Source organism: Orycteropus afer, unplaced genomic scaffold, assembly GCF_000298275.1.
Source record: "Orycteropus afer afer isolate SDZICR_OR568_19922 unplaced genomic scaffold, OryAfe1.0 scaffold00122, whole genome shotgun sequence".
NCBI classification, from domain to species: Eukaryota; Metazoa; Chordata; class Mammalia; order Tubulidentata; family Orycteropodidae; genus Orycteropus; species Orycteropus afer.
The window spans coordinates 6,720,876-6,732,221 of NW_006921709.1; the positions used below are offsets into that span (position 1 = coordinate 6,720,876).

General features: G+C 41.1%; 1 protein-coding gene across 1 annotated transcript in view; it reads left to right on the forward strand.

Annotated features, from left to right (window-relative positions):
• Nucleotides 1-11,346, forward strand: part of ANKRD55 (ankyrin repeat domain 55) — a 231,143-nt gene that overhangs the window by 164,114 nt on the left and 55,683 nt on the right. The window contains exon 7 of the mRNA XM_007944167.2: nucleotides 6,052-6,236. Within this exon, the coding sequence (XP_007942358.1) occupies nucleotides 6,052-6,236 (185 nt within the window). The remainder of the gene's footprint in view (nucleotides 1-6,051; nucleotides 6,237-11,346) is intronic.

An 11,346-nucleotide genomic window follows, 5' to 3' on the forward strand; every position in this document is an offset into this window, starting at 1 on the left:
GTAAACTGTGGTCAATGACATGAGACAAAGTATATGTGAACTGCTGTATGGAAAGTGAATTTGCTCTGTAAATCTTCACCCAAATCACAATTAAAAAAAGAAGAAGAAGAAGAAGAAGATGTGTATATCGTTACTTACCCTATTTAATGGCATTCCCACCAAATAAACTCACTTCTTCATTCGCCCTAAGGTCCCATCTGGGGAACATCCCTATCTCTTTTCTTGTGGTGCTTCCTGGTCTCTGTGATGCCCCTCCCTGAGCTCTCAGGTCTGGAGCCTACATTTGGCTGACAGCCAGTCCAGACTGCCAATAAGGGAATACTGTTACTAAGAGAGCACAAAACCAGGGGCCTTGGCTTACAAACGAGTACTCTCTAGGGCTCTCTCAAATTCTTCTGAGGGCACACCATGGCAACTCTTCTAGGAAAAGCTTTTGAAACACCTTAATGTTTAACTCTAAAGATAGTTTCAGTTGACAAAGCATGTTACTGCTATTGGTGTTGCATGTCTCAACAGCAGTTTTCACTTTAGTTCCTCCAGTATGAACATGCAGGATAAAATCAATAGACTATTCTTTTGTCAAAGACTGTATGGTATATTGTTAAGTGCCAGTATCCTGCAGACAGACTGCGTCCTGGTTCTGCCACTTCTGTGACCTTGGGCAAGTTACTGAATCTCTCCGTGCCTCTATTTTCTCCTCTGCAGAATGAGGACAAAAATGGTACCTAGCTCTGGGATTGTGTTCCTCTGGGTGGGCTCACACTGCCAACCTTTTGGTTAGCAGTGAGTACGTTAACATTTACAAAATCAAGAAACTCCTGTTAATGAGTTTGTACGTGAAAATGCTTAGAATGGTACTGAGCACAGAGCATGCGTTCAGTAATTCTAGGTATTACTATTATTCCTGGGGAGATTTTCTCATAAAGAAAAGGAAAATGCAAATTATAATGCTATAAGTGAGGGCCAGACAAAGGAATTGTCTGGAAAATTCAGGACAAAGGGCATTCTGGAGGAAAAGGGTAAGGGTGGGAGGTCTAGTTTTACTTACACACAGAAGCTGTCAGTAGTATCCAGCTCAAAAGAGAAGAACCAGAAGGCTGGTCAGGACCTTGCAAAAGCCCAACTCAGGGTCATGGGTAGTGGCCTCTACTTCAGTTTGGTGTTGTTGTTATTAGTGGTTGGTAAGTGGATTCCAACTCATGGAAACCCCACGTATACAGAATAGAATTGCTCCATATGGTTTTTGATGCTGTGACTTTTTGGAAGCAGATTCCCAGGACTGTCTTCTGAGGCACCTCTGGGTGGGTTTGAGCTACCAGCATTTTGTCTACTAGTCAAATGCATAACTGTTTGCACAACCAGGGACTCCATTTTTAGGCAAGGAGGGGGAAAAGAGAGTGTCAGGAACAGCATTTTATTTTTCTCCCTGCGCTTGATGCTCCTTCTTCCAAACAGAGGAAGAACTGTGATAGGCTGTGTGGTGGTTAAGTTTGTGTGTCAGTTTGGCTGGGCCTGGTTGAGTGGCTGGACAACTGGTGGTAGTTATTCCCCATGATGAGACTGTCAGTCAACTCCATGGTGGAATCTACCACAAGCAGCTGCCTTTGGGCATGTGGTCTGCTTCCCGTATATAAGTAGCAGCTTTGAGAATGGTCTCTAGCTTATGGCACCCTTGGACCCTGCATGTAGCTGTATCATTGTTCAGCAATCTGCCATGCTCTGCTGACCTTGGGACTTCCAATGCACTTAAATTAATGGCCTGCCGTGTGGTTTGGTAACCTCAGGACTGTGCCTTTTTATTTGTCAACCTTGGGTTTGTCAGTCTCAGTAGCCAGCAGCTGTCTGAGTGAAGAAAAGCATCTAGCTTCAGTGGGCCGGGAGCAAGAGGCAGAGCTGAAGCCCAAGGTTGAGGGGCTTTCACCAAGCCCCTAGAGTCTGGCACTTTGAATTTAGACTTAGAGCCTCCAAATTGTAAGAGAATAAACTCCTGTTTATTAAAGCCATCCCATTGGTGGTATATTCTTGTCAGAGCAGCACTAGGTAACCAGAACAGGGTGCTTTGCCCTTTGAATAACCTTGGCAATCCAAATTACTTTACTCCTTCTAGGAAATTGTAAACAAAGCAATTTCACTGAGATGGCACTCTTTTTGCTTCCCTTTTTCTTCTCTATGGTTGTGGTTAGTTACCAGTGAGTTGATGAGTTGATTCTGATTCATGGTGACCCCATGTGTGCAGAGTAGAACTGCTTCATAGGGTTTCAAGGCTGTGACCTTTTGGAAGCACACTGCCAGGCCTATCTTCCAAGGTGCCTCTGGGTGGGTTTGGACTGCTAACCTTTCAGCTAGTAGTTGAGCATTTAACCATTCGTGCCACCCCAGAATTCCTCTCAATGGTTAGTCCTTTAAAAAATAAAAATGTCTCTTGGTTATTTAAAATGTATTTTAGACTCTGACAAGATATTTTTGAGGTACCTAAAAGAAAAGGAGCTCTGGCGGCATAGTGCCTGAGGCATTTGACTGCTAACCAGAAGGTTGGTGGTTCAAAACCACCAGCCACTCCACAGAAGGAATATGGGCAATATACTTCAGTAAATATTTACCACCTTGGAAACTCAAAGGGGGTCACTATGAGTCAGAATCGACTGGATGGCAGTGAGTTTGGTTGTTTTTTTTTTGTTTGTTTTTTGTTTTGGTTTTTTGGATAAGAGAAAGGAGGCATTGGTAGTTCAGTGGTAGAATTCCCACCTTCCATATCAGAGACCCAAGTTCAATTCCCAACCAGTGTACCTCATACACAGCCACTACCATGTCGTTGGAGATTGTGTGTTGATATGATGCTGAACAGGTTTCAGCAGAGCTTCCACACTAAGACAAACTAGGAGGAAAGGCTTGGTGATCTATTTGCAAAAAGCACCCTTCTGGTTAGCAGTCAAGTGCCTTAGGCACTATGCTACCAGAGCTCCTACAACATTACATAGCAAATAAAAATCACCATGACAAGTCAAGAGAGACAAAACAGAAGAAAGGACTAATCTTTATTCCTTCCTTTTTAACAGGCAGCTCTACATTTTCATTTTTGCCTTGTTGTCGTTAGGTGCCATCGAGTCGGTTTCAACTCATAGCAACTCAATGTACAACACAACCAAACACTGCCCAGTCCCGCACCATCCTCACAATCATTGCTACGCCTGAGCTCATCATTGTAGCCACTATGTCAATATGTCTTGTTGAGGGTCTTTCTCTTTTATTGCTGCCCATCTACTTTACCAAGCATGATGTCTTTCTCTGGGGACTGGTCCTTCCTGATAAAATATTCAAAGTAAGAGAGTCAGTCTGGCCATCCTTGCTTCTAAGGAGCATTCCAGCTATACATCATCCAGGACAGATTTATTCATTCTTTTAGCAGTCCATGGTACATTCAATGTTCTTTGCCAACACTACAATTCAAATGCATCAATTCTTCTGCCATCTTCCTTATTCATTGTCCAGCTTTCACATAAATACAAGGCTATTAAAAACATCATGGCTTGACCCAGGCACACTGTGGTAGTTAAGGTTGAGTGTCAACTTGTCTGGGCTGTGGTTTGGAGTGGCTGGGCAGCTGGTTGTAGTTATTTCCCATGATGAGATTGTAATCATCTCTATGGTAGAATCCGTTGTGAGACCTTAATCAATGGAAGGGGAGTTGCCTTTAGGGTGTGGCCTGCTTCCAGTATATATGGAAAAGGTTTGAGAAAAGGCTTGAATTTTTGGCACATTTGGATCCTGCGTTTGGCTGAGTCTTTATCTCCAGTTCCTGGACTTGAACTAGTGGCCTGCCGTGTTGCCTGCTGATCTTAGGGCTGTGTCATTTTAACTGCCAACATTGGGTTCCTCAGCATCAGTAGTCATCAGCTTCCTGAGTTAGGAAATCTTTCTAGTTCCAGTGGGCCTGGAATAAGAGACAGAGCTGAAGGCCAAGGTTGAGGAGCCTTCACCCAGCCCCTGGAGCTGGCACTCTGAATTTGGACTTCTAGCCTCCTAAACTGTAAGAGAATAAATTCCCATTTGTTAAGCCATCCATTTCTGGTATATCAGTTATAGCAGTAGTAGAGAACCAAAACAAGCACTTTTGTCTTCAAACTGACATCTTTGCTCTTTAAGACTTTAAAGAGATCTTTTGCAGCAGATTTGCCCAGTACAATACGTCATTTGATTTCTTGACTACTGTTTCCACTGGTGTTGATTGTCAATCCAAGTAAAGTGAAATATTTGACAATTTCAATCTTCTTTCCATTTATTGTGATGTTAATTGGTCTAGAAGTGAGGATTTTTGTTTTCTTTATGTTGAGGTGTAATCCATACTGAAGACTGTAGTCACTGATCTTCATCAGTAAGTGTTTCAAGTCTTTCTCATGTTCAGCAAGCAAGATTGTGTCAACTGCATATCATAGGTTGTTAATGAGCCTTCTTCCAATCCTCATTCTGTGTTCTTCTACATATAGTCGAGCTTCTTGGATTATTTGCTCAGCATACAGATTGAATAAGTGTGGTGAAAGAATATAGTCCTGATGCATGCCTTTCCTAATTTTAAACCATGCAGTATCCCCTGGTTCTGTTTGAATGACTGCTTCTTGGTCTATGTACAGGTTCCTCATGAGTACAATTAAGTGTACTGGAATTCCCATTATTCCCAATGTTACCCGTAGTTTGTTATGGAAGAATTGTTTAGTGTTTCTTTTGCTTAATAAGAATTGAAGAAAAAATTCAAGCCTCAAGTAGCAATATTGAAGGATTTGATGGGTAAAATATTGAACGATGAAGGAAGCATCAAAAGAGTACAGAAGGAACTTTGCCCACAAATTATCTAACAGATTGTTCAAGGGTGTTTAACACCAGCAATATCCCCAGTATTTATTTATTCATTCAAGCTGCAAAGATTAGGACACTGTCAAGGAAGAATTTTGGTGGCTTTTAAGACTGGGACAATGAGGGCAGTGGTGGTTCAGTGGTAGAATTCTTTGCCTTCCACAGGAGAGACTTCAGTTTGATTGCTAGCCAATGCACAATGGTCCAATTCCCAAACCATCATGGGGATAGTGTGGACATTTTGTTTCATTTGCATGAGGTCCCTATGAGTCAAGGTGACTCAATGGCAACTAATAAACAATGACAAAGCTGGTGGGATAGGTTGTAGAAAGAGTTGTAGAATAGTCTCCATTCAGAGATAAGATAGAAAACTGATTATAAATCTACCTAAAAAATGAATCCAATTCAGACAACTGCCTGAAGTTGCTTCCTTCTTGTACTTGTTTTCTTTTATCTATTAACAATGGCTCCCCTGAGGAAAAGACTTGAAGATCTGCTGCTGTAAAGATTACAGCCCAGGAAATCCAATGGGACATTTCTACTCTGTTCTGCAGTTTCTCTGAGTCAGAATCGACCTGACAGCACACAACAACAAAATAACAACAATTTATCACCCACCTCCTTTCACAAAGGACTTTAGTCAGTTAAATGTCATGGAATTTTTAGCAATTGGACCATTTCCATCATTTTGGTTTCATTATCGTTCCACTGAGCCAAAAAGGAAAACTTATGGCCATCAAGTTGATTCCTACTCACAGCGACCCCCTTTGGGTTTCCAAGGCAATAAATCTTAATGGCAGCAAATTGCCCAGTCTTCCTTCCATTTAGTGGCTGGTGGGTTTGAACTGCCAGCCTTCTGGTTAGCAGTCAAATGCCTTAGGCACTACACCACCAGAGCTCCTTATCAAGCCACCAGTCAGTATTTATGTAGCATACTACATAAACTACTCCTCGGAAGGAAGATTGGTCAATCCACTTCTGTAGTGCTGCTGCCTCAGAATCCCAAGGAGGGGTCGCTATAAGTCAGATCCGACTCAACAGCAGTGAGTTTGGTTTTTTTAAATGACTGGTATAGGTTTTGTATTTTTCTTCTTTTCTTTTCCTTTTCTTTTATTGCCTTCCTTTGTTTCTTTTGTTTAACATGCACAGATGAGGGAGGAGCACTGTGTTGTACATAATGGGCTTTCTTTGACTATTTTCCAGAGTGGAAATAGAATTCTGTGTTCCATCATCCTGAGCCACCACCAAGGTCCTTCTATTATCAACTATGACGATGAGAGCGGGAAGACCTGTGTTCACATTGCTGCAGCAGCAGGTTTTGGGGACATCATTCACGAACTGGCCAGAGTCCCTGAGTGTAACCTGCAGGCTCTGGATGTTGATGACAGGTATCCGTGGCAACTCAGAAAGTACTGGAAACTACCAGTGATCTCCAAATTTTAATCTTAAAATAAAGATGTTTAAGGCGTGAGCCCATGTAACTATATCTTCAATGCCAGTAATATTAACCACATGGGCTTATGACAATAAAAACTGCACTGTTTTATTCAGGGCAGGAAAAGTCATTGTTAGGAAGAAAAACATTGTGACTCTACAGGACTGTCAGATTTTCCACTTTCTGCAAAACATTCTGAATGTTCTCAGGGACTTTCTCTATACCAGCCTCCTACTATATGCACTTTTGTTCTCAACAGTAGGTTTTATTTTTTTCTTCATTCTTAGATTATGTCCTAACGTCAACAAGTTCTTGTTATCCAGAGAAGAGCATAATAGAGGCTTTGTATTCCGAACTATTGGGCTTAGAGAACTAGAAGGGCCCTTATCAGTTTTTATTTCTCAATCACTAAAAATTTATTGACATAAAAAAGGCAACTGGGTGTCAAAATGTGAAAAGATCTACCTCAGAGCTCATTATCAGCTCTTTCCTTTTAGAGCTTCTCACCTACAGTGCCCTGCTTAGCTAACCTGTGTTTTGGTTAGGCATTGATTCAATGGCAATATAAGAATAAAATAACAACAGACAAGACCCATGGGAAATAAGTATAAGGCTTACCCACACTATGTAATATATTTCCTTACATTTTCCTATTAAAGTGCAAAATTAACCACCTACTTATCATAATTTTGGAGTCTCTGGGATTGCCTAGAGTCAGAATCAACTCAACTGCAACAAATTTGTTTGTTTATTTTGTTTGTTTGTTTGTTGGGTAGTCAAACTGTCAATGCACTTGGCTGCTAAGCAAAAGATGGATAGCTCTAGTCCACCAACAGCTGCCACAGAAGAAAGGTCTAATAATCTACATCTGAAAAATAAGTCATTTAAAACCCTACAGAGAAAAAAAAAAAAAAAATTAAGCCCTATTTTGGTTCTCTAGTGCCACTCTCACAGAAAATACCACAACTGGGTGGCTTCAACAAACAGGGAGTTGTTGTTGTTAGGTGCCATCAAGTTACTTCTGACTCATAGTGACCCCATGCACAGCAGAACAAAACAGCGCCCGATCCCACACCAGCTCTATGATCCCTGCTATACTTGAGCCCATTGTCACAGCCACCTTGTCAACGCATCTCATCAATGGCCTTCCCCTCCTTTGTCAACCCTCCACCTTACCAAGCATGACATGCTTCTCCAGGGAATGGTCCCCTCTGACAACATGACCAAAGTAGGTGAGACTAAGTCTTGCCATCCTCGCTTCCAAGGAGCAAGCATCTCAGCTGCACTTCCTCCAGGACAGATCTGTTAGTTCTTTTGGCAGTCCATGGTACCTTCAGCATTCTTCACCAGCACCACAACTCAAAAGCATCAACTCTTCTTTGGTCTTCCTTATTCATTGTCCAGTTCTCACATGCATACGAGATGATTGGAAATATGGCTTCTGTCAGGCGCACCTTAGTCCTCAAGGAGACATCCTTGCTCCTCAACACTTGAAACAGTTCCTTTGCAGCCGACCTACCCAGTGCTACACGTCATCTAATGTCCTGACTGCTGCTTCCATTGGCATCGATTGTAGAGCCAAGCAATGTGAATTCTTTGACAACCTCAATCTTTTCTCCATTTATCGTGATGCTGCTTATTGGTCCAGTTGTGAGGATTTTTGTCTTCATTATATTGAGATGTAATCCAAACTGCAGACTGTGTTCCTCAGTCTTCATCAGTAAGTGCCTCGAGTCATCCTCACTTTCAGCAAGCAAAGTTGTGTCATCAGCGTATCTCAAGTTGTTAATGATTCTTCCTCCAATCCTGATGCCATGTTTTTCTTCATATAGTCCAGCTTCTCAGATTATTTGCTCAGCATATAGATTGAATAAGTATGGGGAAAGGATACAACCCTGATGCACTCCCTTCCTGATTTTAAACCATGCAGTGTCCCCTTGTTCCGTTCAAACAACAGCCTCCTGGTCAAGATACAGGTTCCTCATGAGTACAATCAAATATTGGGGAATTCCCATTCTTCTCAATGTTATCCATAATTTGTCATGATCCACAAAATCAAATGCCTTTGCATAGTGAATAAAACAAAAGTAAACATCTTTCTGGTATCCTTTATCTTGGGCCAACACCCATCTGACAACAGCTATGATATCCCTTGTTCCACATCCTCTTCTGAATCCAGCTTGCACCTCTGGAAGTTCTCTGTCAATATACTGCTGCAATCTTTTTTGAATTATCTTCAGTAAGATCTTACTTGAGTGCGATATTAATGATATTGTTTGATAATTTCTACTTTCTGTGGGATCACCTTTCTTTGGAATGGATACAAATATGTATCTCTTCCAGTCAGTTGGCCAGGTAGCTGTCTTCCAAATCTCTTGGCATAACCAAGTGAGTGCCTCTAATGGGGCATCCATTTGTTGAAATATCTTAATGGGTATTCCGTCAATTCCCAGAGCCTTGTTCTTTGCCAATTCCTTCATTGCAGCTTTGACTTCCTCCTTCAGTACCACTGGTTCTAGATCATATGCCACCTCCTGAAATGGATGAAGATCAACCAGTTTTTTTTGTACAGTGATTCTGTATATTCCTGCCATCTTCTTTTGGTGTCACCAAGACCAAATTTTCCAACTAGTGGTGCTTCTTGTTTGTTTCCAACTTTTGCATTCGCGTCACCAGTGATAATTAACACATCCTGATTGCAAGTTTGGTCAATTTCAGACTGCAGAAGTTGATAAAAGTCTTCAATTTCCTCATCTTTGGCTTTGGTGGTTGGGGCATAAATTTGAATAATAGTCATATTAACAGGTTTTCCTTGTAGGCGTATGGATATTATCCTATCACTGACAGCATTGTACTTCAGGACAGATATTGAAACATCCTTTGTGATGATGAATGTCACACCATTCCTCTTTAAACTGTCGTTCCTGGCATATTGTTGTCTGATTCAAAATGGCCAAAACCAGTCCATTTTTTCAGCTCACTAATGCCTAGCATATCAATCTTTATGTGTTCCATTTCATTTTTGACAACTTCCAATTTTCCTAGATTCATACTTCATACATTCCATGTTCTGATTATTAATGGATGTTTGCAGCTGTTTCTCCTCAATTTGAGTGGTGCCATGTCAGCAAATGGAGGTCTTGAAAGCTTTACCTTATCCATATGAGTAAGGCTGATTTTACTCTGATAATGCATCTCTTTCCCAGTGCTACTTTGAGAGCTTTCTAAGCTAAGTGACTCATCTTCCTCCTCTGTATTGGACAATGTTTCCAGACTATTCATAAAGTTGCGCAGTAATGTATCAGACAGTGTTTCTCTGCTATTCATAAGATTTTCCTTGGCCAATTCTTTGAGAATTGGATGGCCTCCTCCTTCTTCCTAGTCTGTCCCAGTCTGTAAGCCAGGCTGATACCTGTGCAACAGGTGCACCCCACTGGTTTGAAACACCAGTAGCACAGCCTCAAGACTCACAGGGAGTTATTCTCTTACAATTCTGGAGGCTAGAAGTCCAAGTTCAAAATGCCAGCTCTAGGGGCTGGGTAAAGGCACCTAGACTTATGCTTCAGTTTTGCCTCTTGCTGGAAGAGAAGCTGGAGGTTTCTCTTAACCAAGGCAGCTGATGGCTGCTGATATTGACAAACCCAAGGTAGACAAATAAAATGGCACTGTCTCAAGATTATCAAGCAACACAGCAGGTAACTAGTGAAACAGTCTCAAGATCAGCAGACAACATGCTAGACCACTGATGACTCAGCCAAATGTAAGATCCAGATGTGCCAAGAGGCTAAAAACCTTTCTAAAAACTTCTGCTTACATACTGGAAACAGATTATATCCCTAAAACAGCTACTTAGCTGCTCACAGTAGATTGCCCCATGGAATTCTCATCTCGAGAAATAACTACATCCAGCTGCCAAACCACACAAAACCAGGCCCAGCCACGTTGACACACAACTTTGACTATCACAAACCCTGTGGAACACAGTTCTACACTGACACATATGGGTCTCCATGGGTTGGAATCAACTTGATTTTTATAATGATTTTAGATGTTCAAAGAAAGCCTTCCCCCTGATGCCTGAAATCTTTTTAACATAGTATAACAAAACAAAAATTCTTTGATTTTGTATAAGTATCTGAAGCTGGAAATGGTTAGCTCAAAATGCCTTAACATTAAGGTATAAATTATTGAAAGTAGACCTTTTCCTAAGAGCAAGTACCTAATCCAAAGCAGGCATGAAAGTGGAAGAACTTTAATCACATGAGGAGAAAAGATAAATAATCCGTGAGGAGAAGAACAAAATAAGTTTAATCGTGCTTACTTCAACATACTCCTAGAACCCAGCTCTAAATAGATTATTCCCCATGTTGCCTTACCATACACTTAACAAAGAAAATCCAGTCCCCAGGTCTCAAGGAAGAAAGTCAAACTAAGGGGAGAAACAAATAATCAAAAGACAAAAATGCCTCCTGTAAGAGTTCAAATGAGAAGTAAAATCTCAAGGAAAATAGTTTCTACTCCAATACTCAAGTCAGGTGTCACTTGTGTGGATCAAATCCCACCCCATTTTGTTTGACATTTTCTGCATTGTGCAGCTATGACTTCATGTTAAAACTGTAAGCTTGTGTGAGTGGTAGAGTTTTTAAAAATGTTCATAGGTTTAAATGCTTTACACATTTGCAATCATTGTGACATTCCTTCCTCCTTCTCTTTCCTTGTGGAAAAGAAATAAAAATAAAATAGTGATAGAACAGAGGTAGAGGGAAAACATGACAAAGCGAGCCTTTCTAGATGCTAAAACATATCATAAATCTATAATATTTAAAACATTGTGGTACTAGCATGAAATTAATGCCACAGAATGCATAACCCAGAAGTAGCTGAGTAGCTTAAATATTTCAATCTTCATCAGTCTATGAGGTCTTCAAAAAAAAAGAAACTCACTGCTATCAAGTCAGTTTGACTCATAGCAATCCCTCCTTGGTTTTCCAAGGCAGTATCTCTACAGAAGTAGATGGCCCAGTCTTCCTTCCCAGGAGTGGCTCGTGGGTTTGAACTTCCAG